Source organism: Ranitomeya imitator, chromosome 8 (assembly GCF_032444005.1).
Source record: "Ranitomeya imitator isolate aRanImi1 chromosome 8, aRanImi1.pri, whole genome shotgun sequence".
Classification (NCBI taxonomy): Eukaryota; Metazoa; Chordata; class Amphibia; order Anura; family Dendrobatidae; genus Ranitomeya; species Ranitomeya imitator.
In genome coordinates this window covers 97,286,407-97,308,164 of record NC_091289.1, presented here as the reverse complement: position 1 = coordinate 97,308,164, position 21,758 = coordinate 97,286,407, and the positions used below count along the sequence as shown (strand labels likewise).

General features: G+C 43.2%; 1 protein-coding gene across 2 annotated transcripts in view; it reads left to right on the top strand.

The window, feature by feature from the left end:
• HSD17B7 (hydroxysteroid 17-beta dehydrogenase 7) overlaps window positions 1–21,758 on the top strand; it is a 169,439-nt gene that overhangs the window by 95,433 nt on the left and 52,248 nt on the right. For both annotated transcript variants that reach the window (XM_069737193.1, XM_069737194.1), the window contains 2 exons: window positions 6,167–6,271; window positions 16,059–16,115. In XM_069737193.1, coding sequence (XP_069593294.1) covers window positions 6,167–6,271; window positions 16,059–16,115 — 162 coding nt within the window. The remainder of the gene's footprint in view (window positions 1–6,166; window positions 6,272–16,058; window positions 16,116–21,758) is intronic.

Genomic DNA, 21,758 nt, shown 5'->3' with positions numbered 1-21,758 from the left:
CATCTTCTTATGTTGGCTGTCCTCCTGCTTGCTTCATGTGGATGACGCGTCCGTACATCATCCACAGTGTCTCCTCGGCATCGCGCTCCTGCGCAGGCGTATTTCTGTGCCCTGTTGAGGGCAGAGCAAAGTACTGCAGTGATCATGCGCCGGGGCTCTTTGACCTTTACCGCGGCACCTGCACACTGCAGTACTTTACCCTGCCCTCAAAAGGGCACAGAAATACGCCTACGCAGGAGCACGAGGCCTAGGAGACTGTGTGGATGATGCAGCGACACATCATCCTCCATCATCCACACTTTATTTTTGTTCTCTTGCAGGTCAGATCGGGGGCAGATATACAGCATTATAGAACGCTGCATATTGGCCCTGAAAGGTGATGGCCGTATCTCTTATCGGCTCAAACTGGTGACAGGTTCCCTTTAAAGATATAGTCTATTTACATACATAGTCATTAGGTTCCTTGTGTTAAAAACTCTGGAGGCGGTTAATCAAAACTGTGAAGTGCTGTGTTCATTCTGTCCATACAGCAGAAGCTGAACTCCAGTTCCGATCTGGAGCAGATTTCTGCTTTATTTTCCTTCTCACCAACACTAGTGAGAGACTGATGTTGTGCATCCACGTAAGGCGACCATCAGACACTGGCGTAGGAGCCTGCGTAACCATTTTCTGTGTTTTGTCTCATGGTGCAGCAGTCCTGGCCACAATAGGTACTGCTCTTACCTAGAGTAGCTTGTTCAGATTTAACACCTTCACAACTGTGTCATTTTCTGTTTTTGCATTTTTGTTTTTCCTTCTTCCCGATTCCATATCTCTTATTTTTCTGTCCACATAGACATACCGTATAAGGGCTTGTTTTTTGCAGGACGAGTTGTACTTTTAAATGACTCCATTTATTTTACCACATTGTGTACTGGAAAACTGGAAAAATTTCCAAATGCGGTGAAATTGTGAAGGAAAAAAATAAAATAAATTCTAACATTGTATTTTGGGATTTGTGTTTACGATGTGGTAAAATTGACCTTGTTATATGATTTTCCTCGGTATGATTATGCCGATTTCAAACATGTACAATTTTTTTTTATTATTATTTTAGTGGTGAAAAAAAATCAGAAGTCTGCAAAAAAAAAAAAAAAAATTGGGGGTTGTCGCTATTTTCTAAGACCTTGAGATTTTCACTTTCAGTAGACAGAGATGTATGATGGTTTGTTTTTTTTTGCAGAGTGATACAACTTTTTAATTGATAACATTTTGGGATAGATGTGACGTTTTTGATGGCTTGTTACCACATTTTTCATAGAATTTCAGTGACCAAAGAAACTTAGTTTTGACATTTTTACATGCTTTTTTCCGTTTTAAGGTGTTTACCAATCAGGTTAATAATTTTCTCAATGCAATGATACCACATGTGTATTTTTTTAATATCTTTATTTTCAGTATGGGAAACGGGGGTGATTTGAACTTTTTTTTTTTTTTTTATATTTTTGAAAACATTTTTTACTTTTCACTGTCCTGAATCGTCCCCTTATGGGACTTAAAACTGCGATCATCTGATCAATATAGCAGAAATCTCCTTTTGAAGCCTGGACACCATCAGGATTTTAAAGGAGCTCCATAGTGATAAGCACGGAGGGCTTCAACAGACCCCTTGCAGCCCATCGGTGATTTGACTTTCCCTGATTAAGATTCATATCATACTTCCGATTTTTGTTTTTCACTTATCTGTATGTGTATTTGAAACATGGACGTGTTTTAGCTTTTCATAATTAAATGTTATATTTTAGGGGTCAATTTTTTCATGATTATCTTTTGGTAATAGGGACCGCCACCTATCTTGTTTTGGTTTGTTTCAACTCCACATTTGTCAACTCGACTAGTTCCCTGGATAAACGACCCATCACAGAATGTAGTACTGTAATATTTTTGCAAGAAAGACAACCAGGTCCTCTTTGTACTTTTGACCTGAATGAAGCTTTATATCCTTATGTGGCTGAGAGTTCCATAATCTCATGACCTTACATTAAAGAATCTGTCTGTGATTATGATTAAACCTTCTTTCCTACAGTTATATGGAAAAGTTTGGGCACCCCTATTAATCTTAAGCTTAATGTTTTATAAAAAAAAAAATTTTTGCAACAGCTATTTCAGTTTCATATATCTAATAACTGTTGGACACAGTAATGTTTCTGCTTTGAAATGAGGTTTATTGTACTAACAGAAAATGTGCAATCTGCATTCAAACAAAATTTGACAGGTGTATAAGTATGGGCACCCCACCAGAAAAGTGACATTAATATTTAGTAGATCCTCCTTTTGCAAAAATAACAGCCTTTAGTCGCTTCCTGTAGCTTTTAATGAGATCCTGGATGAAGGTATTTTTGACCATTCCTCTTTACAAAACAATTCCAGTTCAGTTAAGTTTGATAGTCGCCGAGCATGGACATCCCTCTTCAAATGATCCCACAGATGTTCAGTGATATTCAGGTCTGGGGACTGGGATGGCCATTCCAGAACAGTGTAATCGTTCCTCTGCATGAATGCCTGAGTAGATTTGGAGCGGTGTGTTGGATCATTGTCTTGCTGAAAGATCCATCCCCTGCGTAACTTCAACTTTGTCACTGATTCATGAACATTATTGTCAAGAATCTGCTGATACTGAGAGGAATCCATGCGTCCCTCAACTTTAACAAGATTCCCGATGCCGGCATTGGCCACACAGCCCCAATGCATGATGGAACCTCCACCAAATTTTACTGTGGGTAGCAAGTGTTTTTCTTGGAATGCTGTGTTTTTTGGCCGCCATGCATAACGCCTTTTTGTATGACCAAACAACTCAATCTTGGTTTCATCAGTCCACAGGACCTTCTTTCAAAAAGAAATTGGCTTCTCCAAATGTTCCTTTGCATACCTCAGCCGACTCTGTTTGTGGCGTGCTTGCAGAAACGGCTTCTTTCGCATCATTCTCCCATACAGCTTCTCCTTGTGCAAAGTGCGTTGTATAGTTGACCGATGCACAGTGACACCATCTGCAGCAAGTTGATGCTGCAGCTCTCTGGAGGTGGTCTGAGGATTGTCCTTGACTGATCTCACCATTCTTCTTCTCTGCCTTTCTGATGTTTTTCTTGGCCTGCCACTTCTGGCCTTAACAAGAACTGTACCTGTGTTCTTCCATTTCCTTACTATGTTCCTCACAGTGGAAATTGACAGGTTAAATCTCCGAGACAGCTTTTTGTATCCTTCCCCTGAACAACTATGTTGAATAATCTTTGTTTTCAGATCATTAGACAGTTGTTTTGAGGAGCCCATGATGCCACTCTTCAGAGTAGATTCAAACAGGAGAACAACTTGCAAGTGGCCACTTTAAGTAGCTTTTCTCATGATTGCATACACCTGGCTATGAAATTCAAAGCTCAAAGAGGTTAGAAAACCAAAAAAAAGTGTTTTAGTAAGTCAGTAAAAACTAGGTAGGAGTATTTAAAACAAGAAAATGATAAGGGTGCCCATACTTATGCACCTGTCAAATTTTGTTTGAATGCAGATTGCACATTTTCTGTTAGTACAATAAACCTCATTTTAAGGCAGAAACATTACTGTGTCCAACAGTTATTAGATATATGAAACTGAAATAGCTGTTGCAAAAAAAACAATTTTTATAAAACATTAAGCTTAAGATTAATAGGGGTGCCCAAACTTTTTCATATAACTGTATAGACTGAGAGGATGCCCCTTGTCCCTATCACAGGCCTAAGTGTAAAAGTTAAATAGAAAGAACTCTGCACTGTCCCTTCATATTTTTGTACAATGTAATTAGATCCCCCGCCCTAAGCCCTCGTTTTTCCATGCTGAATAATCCCAGGTTTAATTACTTATTTTGTTATTGCCTTAACCCCTATCTGACCTCGGACGGGATAGTACGTCCGAGGTCAGATCCCCTGCTTTGATGCAGGGCTCTGCGGTGAGCCCGCATCAAAGCCGGGACATGTCAGCTGTTTTGAACAGCTGACATGTGCCCGTAATAGGCGCGGGCAAATTCGCGATCTGCCCGCACCTATTAACTAGTTAAATGCCGCTGTCAAACGCAGACAGCGGCATTTAACTACCGCATCTGGCCGGGCGGCCGGAAATGACGTCATCGCCGACCCCCGTCACATGATCGGGGGTCGGCGATGCGTCAGGATGGTAACCATAGAGGTCCTAGAGACCTCTATGGTTACTGATCGCCGGTAGCTGTGAGCGCCACCTTGTGGTCGGCGCTCACAGCACACTTCCATTTCTGCTACATAGCAGCGATCAGCAGATAGCTGCTATGTAGCAGAGGCGATCGTGCTGTGCCTGCTTCTAGCCTCCCATGGAGGCTATTGAAGCATGGCAAAGGTAAAAAAAAAGTTAAAAAAAATGTGAAAAAAATAAAAAAAATATAAAAGTTTAAATCACCCCCCTTTCGCCCCAATCAAAATAAATCAATAAAAAAAATCAAATCTACACATATTTGGTATAGAGGAGAACGTACACCAAATATGGATCAAGCCAAAAAAGAAAAACGGATATCAGGGAATATATATAATAATTCAATTTTATTATGTGTAACAAGCGGTAACCAACATTAATCAAATATTAAAATATGTATGTATATATATCCATAAAATACGCTTTTTATATATGTGTACGTGCACATGTCAAAAAGGATAAATGACAAATAATTCATACTGGACAGGTCAAATACATAATAGCTGGACACCCCACAAAGAATAAGTAAGTAAAAATGTTTAGGGTAAAATGGATAAAACATATATATATGAAAAGTGACATCCAAAAACCAGGAAAATATATATATATATATATATATATATATATATATATATATATATATATATATATATAAGTAAGCACAGAAAAAACTAGTGATTGATAATTAAGGTGAAAAAAAAAATTTTTATATGTGAAAAAGAAATATAAAATATGTGTATCACTGGTTAAAAATAACCTCACAGTTCATATGGTGTACTGTGATACCAATAAAAGTGCTATGTGCCGAAAGAAAAAGTGCTGTAGGCATATAATTTGTGCACTATAAAGACCAAATAAAGTGCTATGTGCTATTGTATATTATATCTGGTTTAAATAGGTACCCAGCGAGATCTATTTCAGTAATAGGGAAACAGCTTAATAAGTATATATCCCAAAATAACTCACATATAAATCGCTGAGGTGTGTATATCCAGGACCGCCAGTATCAAGACCATATTTGGTATCGCCTCGCTCAGAATTGCCCGATCTATCAATTAAAAAAAAGCATTAACCTGATCGCTAAACGGCGTAGCGAGAAAAAAATTTGAAACGCCAAATGTTCAAAAGAACATATCTGCACCAAAATGCTATCATTAAAAAGTCATCTCGGCACGCAAAAAATAAGCCCTCAACTGACCCCAGATCACGAAAAATGGAGACGCTACGAGTATCGGAAAATGGCGCAATTCTTTTTTTTTTTTTTAGCAAAGTTTGGAATTTTTTTTCACCACGTAGATAAAAAATAACCTAGTGATGTTAGGTGTCTATGAACTCGTACTGACCTGGAGAATCATAATGGCAGGTCAGTTTTAGCATTTAGTGATCCTAGCAAAAAAGCCAAACAAAAAACAAGTGTGAAATTGCACTTTTTTTGCACTTTCACCGCACTTGGAATTTTTTCCCCGTTTTCTAGTACACGACATGCTAAAACCAATGATGTCATTGAAAAGTACAACTCGTCCCGCAAAAAATAAGCCCTCACATGGCCAAATTGACGGAAAAATAAAAAAGTTGTGGCTCTGGGAAGGAGGGGAGTGAAAAACGAACATGGAAAAACGAAAAATCCCAAGGTCATGAAGGGGTTAATAACCTTGGTTGCTCTTTTCTGCACCCACTCTTTTTCAGCTATGCCACAGAGCTCAGTGATTGACTGCAGCGCTGTACACTTGGAATCAGCACTGTAAACAAACAGCGGAGACTAGGACAGTGGCAGAGCCTCCGCACCTGACCCAGGGAGGTCAGTTTGTTGTTTTTAGGACTACTTAGAAGAACGTTCTCTGAAAGGCGATAACCTCTTTAGGAGCACAGTATGTTGACAGTGTGCCTCCTAGAGAAATGGTGTGAGAATCTAGATTAATGATGGTTTTTTCCAATACAGGGATTATATTCAAGTGTGGTATGTCCAGGTCTTGTTATGACAAATCTTACCTATGGGATCTTGCCATCTTGCTTCTGGATGTTGATCATGCCAATTATGTGGGTGGTAAGTACATATTTATACTTCATTAGGGCTTTTTTAACTGTGCCGCTACTGTAATGAAATACAATGTAAATGTAATTTAGAGTAAAATATTTATCTTCTGTCCAACGTTCCTATATTCTTCTTACTTATTCTTCATGTACTTTGTATGAGGCATCTGCCTATGGCTCTGTATTCCGTTTTATTTCATAGTAAGGTCCGGTTAGGTAGATGAAAATTGGTGATAGATTTTTTTTTTGCATGGGGTAAGATACTCTGCATTACTGCACAGTCATAGAAAATGCCCCAATGTCCGGGTTGATGGTTGTGTATCGATGCTTCAATGAGCAGACTTGGGGTTAATTGATTTGTAGGACTCAGTCCAGTGGCAATGTCCATATTCTGTGGTCCTGAGAATTGCCTCATGCCTGCTGGCAGCCGCAGCTCTTTTTGAAATTAGTGGCCTGGTACGATGTCAGCGTTGCAGCAGGCAAAATGCACATGTAACTTCCAAGTTAACTTCAAGTCCTGTGACGTTTTGCTTGAGAGAAGTATCAAATGTGGCATCGCAGGAAGCTGGGGCTGCACTCAGTCCCCGAACAGCACGCCATCAGGGGGCAGCACTGCAGTTACTTACTTCAGTTTTTGCATTGCCACCCCCTGAAGATGTGATGGATGGTGTGGAAGAAATTTCTAAAATAATTGAAAAACCATGCATCATTTCCTTTAGGGTATGTGCACACGTTCAGGATTTTTCAAGTTTTTTTCGCCATAAAAATGCGATAAACGCATACATATGCATCCTATCATTTAGAATGCATTCCGCAATTTTTGTGCACATAATGCATTTTTTTTTCTGCGAAAAAGCAGCATGTTCATTATTTTTGTGGATTTTTTGCGGTTTTCCCGCTATTTAATGCATTGGGAAAGCTCCAGAAAAAAAACGCGCAAAAAAAACGCATGCGGATTTCTGGCTGAAATGTCCGGGTTTTGTCAGGAAATTTCTGCAAGAAATCCTGAACGTGTGCACATACCCTTACACTTCACAAGTACTTGCAACTTCGTGTTGGTATTTCACATAAAATCCCAATAAAATACTTTTTTTTACCCCTGCCCATGTAAACAGCCTACTGGGGGGGGGAGAGGGGGTGATCCTACTAACCTTTTCCCTTTTAGGCTATGTGCACACGATCAGGATTTCTCGCAGAAAATTCCTGAGAAAAAATTGACATTTTCTGCAAAAAATCCGCAAGAAAACCGCATGCGTTTTTTCCCGCGATTTTGATGCATTTTCGCCGCGGTTTTGCCGTGTTTTTGTCGCGTTTTTTTCCGGACACTTCCCAATGCATTTTGTAGTGGGAAATCCACAAAAAAAACGCAAAATTAATGAACATGCTGCGGTTTTTACCGCGATGCATTTTTTTTTGCGCGGAAAAAACGCATCATGTGCACAAAACATGCGGAATTCATTCTAAATGATGGGATGCTTATTGTATGCATTTTTTTGCGGTTTTATAGCGTTTTTATCGGGAAAAAATTGCAACATGTGCACACAGCCTTAATGTCCACTGCCTGTTCTCGAGTATAATCAGCCTCTAGCAACAGACATGCCATGATAGATTACTGAAGTGGGGGGAGATTTGTCCTTGTGCTCTCATTTTCTTGTCTGTCATACAGGAATATCAGAGAAGCAGCTTTTTAGGTCCGGCATTCATCTTATTTGACTGTATACAAGCGGTAGCATGTACTGTTGTGCCCTAGAAATGCAATGGGTTTGGGGCACTTTGGGAGGAGATATAAGCTGCAAATCAACACTCCTTAGAATGAAATATACGTTATTTTATTTCATGTTTGAGCAAAGTGACAGGTATCCTTTAACACCTTAATCACACAACAAAAACCTGTAGTTTAATTTTTCCATCATACATGACGGCACCACGAGAGAGGGGATCCGCCCATCAAGGACAGGAAACCTTCAAGATAAAAGGGGCGGCTCCTCTCTCCACATCAGTTGGTTTCCGGTCCTTGACGGGGAACCCTCAAGATGGAAGTCGTCTGAAGACAGAAGAGGATGCCGGGGCCTGGGTTGGGTGGATTTGGGCGGACACTGTCTGCTGCACCCGTCACCAGGTACCCGTAGTCGCCTCGGGGGTCATGTATACCATGCCCCCCCTGAGCGAAGCATGGCCACAGCCCGCGAGGCGAATGCCCGGGTGAAAATTATCCACGGGGGCCGCAGGTGGCGTTTTCCCCCCTGTTGATTGGAAAATCCTGCCTGTCCACGGGGGTCACTTTCTATGGTGCCCCCCCTGTTGACCAGAGATGGCCATGCAGCCCGTGAGGCACATCAGTGCCCGGGCGAGGTAAGCTCCTCGGAGGTATTGGGGCCCTCCCTGACGGTACCTGAGGCTGCAGTGGTAGAGGCAGAGCGGCGTCCGGAGAGTGGTGAGCATCTGGACGCTGAGGTGACTACACTGCCTGTCTGTGGCTTGGACAGGGGTCAAGGAAGCTCCTGGAGGTCTCCATTCATCCGGCACCAGGTACCCAGGAATGGAGGTACGTGCGCGCGCAAATGCGGGCAGGGGGGCCAGAATCTCCGGCGCGCACCGGAAATAAAGGCCGGGTGCGCGCCTAGAGGTAAACCGCGCACAGGCGCTGAAGCCGGCGGCAGCACTCGGAACCCTTGTGCAGGAGCCAAGGGGCGGGGGGACCAAAAAAGGCAGCGCGCACCGGAAGTGGTGACCGGATGCGCGCCTGGAGCACGGTACAGCAGCGCGCACCGGTAGTAAGGACCGGGTGCGCGCGCAGTGTTCTGGCAGAGGCAGGATCAACCAGGTAAATGGTGGATATTAAAGCGCGCACCGGATGTGGTTGCCAGGTGCGCGCTTGGACATATGTATATAGCGGAGGGTCGCGCTGACAGTTAACATGCGCAGGATCAACCAGGTAGTTGATTGCTTCACGTGCACCGGAAGTGGTGCAGGCACGATCAGCCAGGTAATCAATCATGATTAATGAAGCGACCAATGATAGCAGGATCAACCAGGTGATTCATTAAAAAAAAAAGAAAGTGAATCTATTTAAACAAGCCAGCTGCGCTGCCCTGTGTCACTTGTCATGATCCCAATGGCAGGGGATCACAAAAGGACAAGCACAAAAAACAAAACAAGCTCTAGGGTGATGGAAACTGAGCTGACCGCGATCCTGAACCTCAACATACAACTAGCTGTAGCCGGGGAACGTGCCTACGATGATTCCTAGACGTCTCGCGCCAGCCGAAAAACTAACTTTCCCTATTAGAAGAAACACAGACCTCTCTTGCCTCCAGAGAAACACCCCACAGAAATAGCAGCCCCCCACATGTAATGACGGTGAAATGAGAGGAAAGCACATACGTAGTTATGAAAACAGATTAAGCAAAATGAGGCCCGCTAAAGCTAGATAGCAGAGGATACAAAAGTGAACTGCGCGGTCAGCGAAAAACCCTACAAAAAACCATCCTGAAATTACTTGAACTCATGTTCCAACTCATGGAACATGAGGAGTAATATCAGCCCACTAGAGCAACCAGCAAAAAGGAATCACATATCTGCAAGCTGGACTAAGACAAAAATTAAGCAAAACGTGGAACAGGAAAATCAAAAACTTAGCTTGTCCTGAAGAATACAGAAGCGGGAAGCAGAGGTAACAAGACACACTGATTACATTGATAGCCGGCGAGGAAATGACAAGAAAGCCAGGTTAAATAGGAAACTCCCATATCCTGATAGAACAGGTGGACACCAGAGACAGCAGAGAACACAAGTCACCCAGTACCATCTGTAACCACCAGAGGGAGCCCAAAAACAGAATCCGCAACAGTCACTAAACCAGGCCAGGTTGAAGGTGACTACTCTTGTTGCATGCTGGTGTGTATAATGGAGAGTTTCTCACCAGAGCATTTGATGCCACAGCAAGAGGTGCAGGAGGCGGTTTCGCTCAAGCAAAAAGAGCCAGACCCGCCATGGCAGTAGCAGAAGCCGCTCGGACAGTATATGAACGGATCGGCATACCAAGGAGGGGGCCCTAGTCTCATTGGGAGACACGGAGAAAACCAATCAACCTCCGGATCCGGTACCCGTACTTTGAAAACGTCCAAGTGGTGAGTGAACTAAGAGAAAGTCCAGCATGCTAATGTCTGTTCTTTTCTCTTATCTCCTCTCTCCCCTCTTTTCTTGCATACATTGGGGGGTGGAGTATAGGAGGTCCCCAAAAAGTATAAGGCGAAGACTAAAAATAGAGAATGTCCCTTATGTAAAAAGGCTTTAATGTCATCTTGGGGTAAAAGACTGTGTCAGGACTGTATTAACCAGACTGTGGCGGAGGAAACACCCTCCTTTACGGACAGCCCAAGATCTCTGATTCAGTCCGAAGTCTCTAAGTCCGTAAGAGCATTACAGACAGCTGACACAGTTGCCAGATCTAGGGAGAGATCCAGCCCCTCTATAGCATCCCAAAGGGATTCCTCGGGGTCAGAACAGGATTCAGATACGGCCCACTGTTCTGATAGTAGCTCAGAGGAGGAAGACACTTTTCCAGCAGAGGCTACAGATAAACTTATTAAAGCTGTTCGCTCTACCATGGGGCTGGTAGATGAGAAGGCCAAAAAGACAGCCCAAGAACTCATGTTCAGTGGCCTACAAAAGAAAAAACGGAGGTCATTCCCTGTTAACGATCAAATACAAGAACTGATTAAAAGGGAATGGCAAAAGCCAGAAAAAAGGTCCCAAATAACTACCTCCCTAAAAAGAAGGTATCCCTTTGAAGAGGAAGCATCCTCATCTTGGGACAGAGCCCCAAAAATCGATGTGGCGGTCTCAAAAGTGGCCAGGAAGTCCTCCCTGCCGTTCGAGGACCTACAGGTCCTTCTCAAAAAATTAGCATATAGTGTTAAATTTCATTATTTACCATAATGTAATGATTACAATTAAACTTTCATATATTATAGATTCATTATCCACCAACTGAAATTTGTCAGGTCTTTTATTGTTTTAATACTGATGATTTTGGCATACAACTCCTGATAACCCAAAAAACCTGTCTCAATAAATTAGCATATTTCACCCATCCAATCAAATAAAAGTGTTTTTTAATAACAAACAAAAAAACCATCAAATAATAATGTTCAGTTATGCACTCAATACTTGGTCGGGAATCCTTTGGCAGAAATGACTGCTTCAATGTGGCGTGGCATGGAGGCAATCAGCCTGTGACACTGCTGAGATGTTATGGAGGCCCAGGATGCTTCAATAGCGGCCTTAAGCTCAACCAGAGTGTTGGGTCTTGCGTCTCTCAACTTTCTCTTCACAATATCCCACAGATTCTCTATGGGGTTCAGGTCAGGAGAGTTGGCAGGCCAATTGAGCACAGTAATACCATGGTCAGTAAACCATTTACCAGTGGTTTTGGCACTGTGAGCAGGTGCCAGGTCGTGCTGAAAAAATGAAATCTTCATCACCATAAAGCATTGACCCTGCCCTTGATGAAACACAGTGGACCAACACCAGCAGCTGACATGGCACCCCACACCATCACTGACTGTGGGTACTTGACACTGGACTTCAGGCATTTTGGCATTTCCTTCTCCCCAGTCTTCCTCCAGACTCTGGCACCTTGATTTCCGAATGACATGCAAAATTTGCTTTCATCAGAAAAAAGTACTTGGGACCACTTAGCAACAGTCCAGTGCTGCTTCTCTGTAGCCCAGGTCAGGCGCCTCTGCCGCTGTTTATGGTTCAAAAGTGGCTTTACCTGGGGAATGCGGCACCTGTAGCCCATTTCCTGCACACGCCTGTGCACGGTGGCTCTGGATGTTTCCACACCAGACTCAGTCCACTGCTTCCTCAGGTTCCCCAAGGTCTGGAATCGGTCCTTCTCCACAATCTTCCTCAGGGTCCGGTCTTCTCTTCTCGTTGTACAGCGTTTTCTGTCACATTGTTTCCTTCCAACAGACTTACCATTGAGGTGCCTTGATACAGCACTCTGGGAACAGCCTATTTGTTGAGAAATTTCTTTCTGGGTCTTACCCTCTTGCTTGAGGGTGTCAATGATGGCCTTCTTGACATCTGTCAGGTCGCTAGTCTTACCCATGATGGGGGTTTTGAGTAATGAACCCGGCAGGGAGTTTATATAAGCCTCAGGTATCTTTTCCATGTGTTTAGAGTTAATTAGTTGATTCAGAAGATTAGGGTAATAGGTCGTTTAGAGAACCTTTTCTTGATATGCTAATTTATTGAGACAGGTTTTTTGGGTTATCAGGAGTTGTATGCCAAAATCATCAGTATTAAAACAATAAAAGACCTGACAAATTTCAGTTGGTGGATAATGAATCTATAATATATGAAAGTTTAATTGTAATCATTACATTATGGTAAATAATGAAATTTAACACTATATGCTAATTTTTTGAGAAGGACCTGTAGGTTCTCTAAAAGAAACTCTGGACAGGAAGGTGGACAGTTCCCTGAAGACAGCTTGGGAAGCCTCAGCAGGAGCACTAAGGCCAGCTATCGCGGCCACTTGTGTCGCCAGATCCCTTAAAATCTGGATAGACAACGTGGAGGAACATGTGGAGCAAAAAGTTCCCAGGGAAGCTATTCTAGAGTCACTTCCAACCATGAGGGCAGCGGCTATGTTTCTGGCTGAAGCATCAGCAGACTCTGCTAGGCTGGCAGCAAAATCAGCAGCGATAGCTAACACTGGACGCCGTGCCGTATGACTTAAATGCTGGCCAGGTGACACTCAGGCAAAAATGAAGCTTTGTTCTTTGCCTTGTGAGGGAAACTTCCTGTTCGGACCGGCATTAGACGAGGTATTGGAGAAAGCCGGTGATAATAATAAGAACTTTCCAAGACAGCCATTTCAGCCCTTTCGTCGCTCCTTTCGGAGAGGCCAAAAGTTCCGAAGGCAGCAATACAGAGACCGAGACAGGAGCAACCTGGACAAGCGACCCAGGGGAGGAAAGGGCTTCTATTTTGGCAAGTCCCCCAGAGACACCAAAAAACCCTCCCAGTGACGGTCCTTCTCAGGTGGGAGGGAGGCTCTCTCACTTCCTTCCAGCCTGGGAGAGGATCTCCTCCAGCATATGGATCCGGCAGATCGTAGGATCAGGCCTAAAGCTAAAATTTCACCACTGGCCTCCAAGAAGATATATGCAGACCCCGGTACAGTCCTCCCAAGAAAAGCAAGACAGTCTGGAGGGGGAAGTAACATCACTCCTAGACAAGCACGTCTTAGAGGAAGTTCCTATAGGGGAAAGGAGGGAAGGATTTTATTCCCCTCTTTTTCTCATAAAAAAACCGGACAACTCTTGGAGGACAATTATAAATCTAAAAGGCCTCAACAAATTTCTTGTAGTACCATCATTCAAGATGGAAACCATAAAATCGGCGGTGAAACTTCTCTATCCCCAGTGCCACATGTCCGTCCTCGACCTCAAGGACGCTTATTATCACGTCCCAATCAGACAACAAGATCGTCAGTTCCTCAGAGTGGCAGTTCAGATGGGGTCCCAGCTGCGTCACTTCCAGTACAGGGCTCTGCCCTTTGGGATAGCAACCGCCCCACGCGTATTTACGAAGCTGATTGCAGAGGTCACAGCACATCTCTGGGAAAAAGACACTAATAATTCCCTACTTGGACGACTTCCTGATAGTGGGAAAGAACTTTTCTCACTGTCAGGAGCAGGTCAGAATAGTGATGGACACTCTTCAGACACTGGGATGGCAACTAAATCTCAAGAAGTCCAAGCTAGAGCCAGCAATGGTCCAGAATTTCCTGGGGATAACGGTAGACTCCGTGGCACAGGAGTGTCGCCTCCCAGAAGAAAAAGAAGGAAAAATCAAACAGATGATTATGGCCACATTAAAAAAAACGGAAATGACTTTAAGAAGGGCCATGTCGGTGTTGGGGTCCCTAACCTCCTGCATACCGGCAGTAAAATGGGCCCAGTTCCATGCAAGAGAACTGCAATGGTGTGTGCTGCAGAACGACCGAGTACTTCAGGGACAGTTAAAGCAGAAGCTCACTCTCCCACTCTGTGCTCCAATCTCTCAGATGGTGGTTACAGATAGAGTCATCCGTAAGTGTTGCTTTTTCTCATTTATTCCCTTTATGTTATAATTACCCTTGTACATATTTGCAATTGTTTCATTTGTAACTTTTTTATAAAATATTTTTGATAACGCACTGCCTAATTTTAATGGGATATACTATTATATATTAGTTCGTTATCCTGTTCTAAACCGTACCCTAAGTCTCTGAAGGGAAATACGCTACTGTTACTGTGTAATACGGGAAGGGGAGGTCCCGATAGTGGCAATACTGGAGTTCCTGCAGAAGGGCTTAGATCTGGGGTTAGCTGTTAGTACCCTCAAAGTACACATTTCAGCCTTAGCAGCCCTATTCAACTGTGACCTGGCAAGTAATAGGTGGTTGGTGAGGTTTATCCGAGCCTGTAGTAGAGCTGACTCTGTTCCATCTCCTACTCCTCCACCATGGGATATAAATCTAGTGTTAACAGCTCTGACAGAAAGCCCCTTTGAACCGTTAAATACAGCTTCAGATAAAATACTAACATTAAAAACAGCCTTGTTAGTGGCACTTACATCGGCCCGTAGGGGATTTACACGCGTTGTCAGCTGACCCTCCTTACACACAAATCATGGACGATAGGGTTGTATTAAAATTAGATCCGGCATATCTCCCCAAAGTGGTATCGAGATTCCATAGAGCTCAGGATATAACCCTACCCTCTTTCTGTCCCAATCCCAGTAACAAAAAAGAGGAGAGACTCCATTGCCTAGACGTTAGGAGATGTATCCTACAGTATCTAGAGAGTACAAAATCCTGGAGGAAGCAGAGGGCTTTATTTGTTTCGTTCCAGGGGTCAAGGAAGGGCCTTAAAGCCTCAAAACAGACTATAGCTAGATGGGTGAGAGAGGCCATTATTCTAGCATATAGTAGTGCAGGCAGGGTTGTTCCACAGGGTCTGAAAGCCCACTCCATGAGGGCCATGGCGACGTTGTGGGCGCAGAGAGCAGATGCTACCATCGACCAAATCTGTAAGGCGGCCATTTGGTCCTCTCCGTCTACTTTCTTTAAACATTATAGGCTAGACCTATCTGCTACCTCTGATCTCACATTTGGGAGAAGAGTGTTACAAGCAGTGATCCCTCCCTAAAGAGAATACAAATCTCTGTAACTCTCTCGTGGTGCCGTCATGTATGATGGAAAAACACGGGTATTACATACCTGGTAATGTGTTTTTTCATGAGACATGACGGCACCCTTATATTCCCACCCTTTTGATCACGTCATTAGTTGGGTGCATTATTAGCATTATTTGTATTATACACTCCCTGGGGTATCGGTGAATAGAACCGTATAGGATGTATTATTTATGTGTACACTAACCAGCGGAGTTCCTCTCGTACTCTGTAAAACAACTGATGTGGAGAGAGGAGCCGCCCCTTTTATCTTGAAGGTTTCCTGTCCTTGATGGGCGGATCCCCTCTCTCGTGGTGCCGTCATGTCTCATGAAAAAACACATTACCAGGTATGTAATACCCGGGTTTTCTCTTGTTGCACAAAGAAAATAATGGAATGTTGTTATTTTAATTGTAATGCGTGCTTGTAAATGTTGTATATGTATATAGTTATCATTTGCAAGTATGCAGCTATTACATTCATGATGATTTAAAACATTTGTCTGTACAGTAGAGCACTTCAAAAACTCTAATATATTTATGTATTTTTTTTATTAATCATGCAGATCCGAATGTTTATAAACTCTTTTACCATTTCACCATATAATGGAGCTGAAGCATTGGTAAGCTTTTTTATTTTGTATTTCATTTTCTTTTTATAAAGATCAGTCTTTGAATGCAATTATTTTAATTTTAAAACATTTTTAGCAAATTCTAGAAGTATGACTCCTACTCTGGCAATGTCTGAGCCTGAATGAAAAAAATTGAGTTATTCACAATTGTACACAGTTCTCAGCAGGTGACTGGAGTGCACTACAAGGGGTATACGCTATCTCCATTCAGTATCCGCAACACAGCCCACACCTCAGGCTGCAAATAAAATACAAATCACACTACAACACAGCCCACACCTCAGCCTGCAAATAAAATACAAATCACACTACAACACAGCCCACACCTCAGGCTGCAAATAAAGCATAAATCACACTACAACACAGCCCACACCTCAGTCTGCAAATAAAGCATAAATCACACAACAACACAGCCCACACCTCAGGCTGCAAATAGAATACAAATCACACTACAACACAGCCCACACCTCAGGCTGAAAATAAAGCATAAATCACACAACAACACAGCCCACACCTCAGGCTGCAAATAAAATACAAATCACGCTACAACACAGCCCACACCTCAGGCTGCAAATAAAATACAAATCACACTACAACACAGCCCACACCTCAGGCTGAAAATAAAGCATAAATCACACAACAACACAGCCCACACCTCAGGCTGCAAATAGAATACAAATCACACTACAACACAGCCCACACCTCAGGCTGCAAATAGAATACAAATCACACTACAACACAGCCCACACCTCAGTCTGCAAATAAAGCATAAATCACACAACAACACAGCCCACACCTCAGGCTGCAAATAAAATACAAATCACACTACAACACAGCCCACACCTCAGGCTGCAAATAAAATACAAATCACACTACAACACAGCCCACACCTCAGGCTGCAAATAGAATACAAATCACACTACAACACAGCCCACACCTCAGGCTGCAAATAAAATACAAATCACACTACAACACAGCCCACACCTCAGGCTGCAAATAGAATACAAATCACACTACAACACAGCCCACACCTCAGGCTGCAAATAGAATACAAATCACACTACAACACAGCCCACACCTCAGGCTGCAAATAAAATACAAATCACACTACAACACAGCCCACACCTCAGGCTGCAAATAGAATACAAATCACACTACAACACAGCCCACACCTCAGCCTGCAAATAGAATACAAATCACACTACAACACAGCCCACACCTCAGGCTGCAAATAAAATACAGATCACACTACAACACAGCCCACACCTCAGTCTGCAAATAGAATACAAATCACACTACAACACAGCCCACACCTCAGGCTGCAAATAGAATACAAATCACACTACAACACAGCCCACACCTCAGGCTGCAAATAAAATACAAATCACACTACAACACAGCCCACACCTCAGGCTGCAAATAAAATACAAATCACACTACAACACAGCCCACACCTCAGTCTGCAAATAAAGCATAAATCACACAACAACACAGCCCACACCTCAGGCTGCAAATAGAATACAAATCACACTACAACACAGCCCACACCTCAGGCTGCAAATAAAATACAAATCACACAGCCCACACCTCAGGCTGCAAATAAAATACAAATCACACTACAACACAGCCCACACCTCAGGCTGCAAATAGAATACAAATCACACTACAACACAGCCCACACCGCAGGCTGCAAATAGAATACAAATCACACTACAACACAGCCCACACCTCAGCCTGCAAATAGAATACAAATCACACTACAACACAGCCCACACCTCAGGCTGCAAATAGAATACAAATCACACTACAACACAGCCCACACCTCAGGCTGCAAATAGAATACAAATCACACTACAACACAGCCCACACCTCAGTCTGCAAATAAAATACAAATCACACTACAACACAGCCCACACCTCAGTCTGCAAATAAAATACAAATCACACAGCCCACACCTCAGGCTGCAAATAAAATACAAATCACACTACAACACAGCCCACACCTCAGGCTGCAAATAAAATACAAATCACACTACAACACAGCCCACACCTCAGGCTGCAAATAAAATACAAATCACACTGCAACACAGCCCACACCTCAGGCTGCAAATAAAATACAAATCACACTACAACACAGCCCACACCTCAGGCTGCAAATAGAATACAAATCACACAACAACACAGCCCACACCTCAGGCTGCAAATAGAATACAAATCACACTACAACACAGCCCACACCTCAGCCTGCAAATAAAATACAAATCACACTACAACACAGCCCACACCTCAGGCTGCAAATAGAATACAAATCACACTACAACACAGCCCACACCGCAGGCTGCAAATAGAATACAAATCACACTACAACACAGCCCACACCGCAGGCTGCAAATAGAATACAAATCACACTACAACACAGCCCACACCTCAGGCTGCAAATAGAATACAAATCACACAACAACACAGCCCACACCTCAGGCTGCAAATAGAATACAAATCACACTACAACACAGCCCACACCTCAGGCTGCAAATAGAATACAAATCACACAACAACACAGCCCACACCTCAGGCTGCAAATAGAATACAAATCACACTACAACACAGCCCACACCTCAGCCTGCAAATAAAATACAAATCACACTACAACACAGCCCACACCTCAGGCTGCAAATAGAATACAAATCACACTACAACACAGCCCACACCGCAGGCTGCAAATAGAATACAAATCACACTACAACACAGCCCACACCGCAGGCTGCAAATAGAATACAAATCACACTACAACACAGCCCACACCTCAGGCTGCAAATAGAATACAAATCACACAACAACACAGCCCACACCTCAGGCTGCAAATAGAATACAAATCACACAACAACACAGCCCACACCTCAGGCTGCAAATAGAATACAAATCACACAACACAGCCCACACCTCAGGCTGCAAATAAAATACAGATCACACTAAAACACAGCCCACACCTCAGGCTGCAAATAGAATACAAATCACACTGCAACACAGCCCACACCTCAGGCTGCAAATAGAATACAAATCACACTGCAACACAGCCCACACCTCAGGCTGCAAATAGAATACAAATCACACTACAACACAGCCCACACCTCAGGCTGCAAATAAAATACAAATCACACTACAACACAGCCCACACCTCAGGCTGCAAATAGAATACAAATCACACTACAACACAGCCCACACCTCAGCCTGCAAATAGAATACAAATCACACTACAACACAGCCCACACCTCAGGCTGCAAATAGAGTATAAATCACACTACAACACAGCCCACACCTCAGGCTGCAAATAAAATACAAATCACACTACAACACAGCCCACACCTCAGCCTGCAAATAGAATACAAATCACACTACAACACAGCCCACACCTCAGGCTGCAAATAGAGTATAAATCACACTACAACACAGCCCACACCTCAGCCTGCAAATAGAATACAAATCACACTACAACACAGCCCACACCTCAGCCTGCAAATAGAATACAAATCACACTACAACACAGCCCACACCTCAGCCTGCAAATAAAGCATAAATCACACAACAACACAGCCCACACCTCAGGCTGCAAATAGAATACAAATCACACTACAACACAGCCCACACCTCAGGCTGCAAATAAAATACAAATCACACTACAACACAGCCCACACCTCAGTCTGCAAATAAAGCATAAATCACACAACAACACAGCCCACACCTCAGGCTGCAAATAGAATACAAATCACACTACAACACAGCCCACACCTCAGGCTGCAAATAGAATACAAATCACACTACAACACAGCCCACACCTCAGGCTGCAAATAAAATACAAATCACACTACAACACAGCCCACACCTCAGGCTGCAAATAAAATACAAATCACACTACAACACAGCCCACACCTCAGGCTGCAAATAAAATACAAATCACACTACTACACAGCCCACACCTCAGGCTGCAAATAGAATACAAATCACACTACAACACAGCCCACACCTCAGGCTGCAAATAAAGCATAAATCACACAACAACACAGCCCACACCTCAGGCTGCAAATAGAATACAAATCACACTACAACACAGCCCACACCTCAGGCTGCAAATAAAATACAAATCACACTACAACACAGCCCACACCTCAGCCTGCAAATAGAATACAAATCACACTACAACACAGCCCACACCTCAGTCTGCAAATAAAATACAAATCACACTACAACACAGCCCACACCTCAGTCTGCAAATAAAATACAAATCACACTACAACACAGCCCACACCTCAGGCTGCAAATAAAATACAAATCACACTACAACACAGCCCACACCTCAGGCTGCAAATAGAATACAAATCACACTACAACACAGCCCACACCTCAGGCTGCAAATAGAATACAAATCACACTACAACACAGCCCACACCTCAGGCTGCAAATAAAATACAAATCACACTACAACACAGCCCACACCTCAGGCTGCAAATAGAGTATAAATCACACTGCAACACAGCCCACACCTCAGTCTGCAAATAGAATACAAATCACACTACAACACAGCCCACACCTCAGGCTGCAAATAGAATACAAATCACACTACAACACAGCCCACACCTCAGGCTGCAAATAAAATACAAATCACACTACAACACAGCCCACACCTCAGGCTGCAAATAGAGTATAAATCACACTACAACACAGCCCACACCTCAGTCTGCAAATAGAATACAAATCACACTACAACACAGCCCACACCTCAGGCTGCAAATAGAATACAAATCACACTACAACACAGCCCACACCTCAGGCTGCAAATAAAATACAAATCACACTACAACACAGCCCACACCTCAGGCTGCAAATAGAGTATAAATCACACTACAACACAGCCCACACCTCAGGCTGCAAATAGAATACAAATCACACTACAACACAGCCCACACCTCAGGCTGCAAATAGAATACAAATCACACTACAACACAGCCCACACCTCAGGCTGCAAATAAAATACAAATCACACTACAACACAGCCCACACCTCAGGCTGCAAATAAAGCATAAATCACACAACAACACAGCCCACACCTCAGGCTGCAAATAGAACACAAATCACACTACAACACAGCCCACACCTCAGTCTGCAAATAGAATACAAATCACACTACAACACAGCCCACACCTCAGGCTGCAAATAGAATACAAATCACACTACAACACAGCCCACACCTCAGTCTGCAAATAGAATACAAATCACACTACAACACAGCCCACACCTCAGTCTGCAAATAGAATACAAATCACACTACAACACAGCCCACACCTCAGGCTGCAAATAAAATACAAATCACACTACAACACAGCCCACACCTCAGGCTGCAAATAGAGTATAAATCACACTACAACACAGCCCACACCTCAGGCTGCAAATAGAATACAAATCACACTACAACACAGCCCACACCTCAGGCTGCAAATAAAATACAAATCACACTACAACACAGCCCACACCTCAGGCTGCAAATAAAGCATAAATCACACAACAACACAGCCCACACCTCAGGCTGCAAATAAAGCATAAATCACACTACAACACAGCCCACACCTCAGGCTGCAAATAA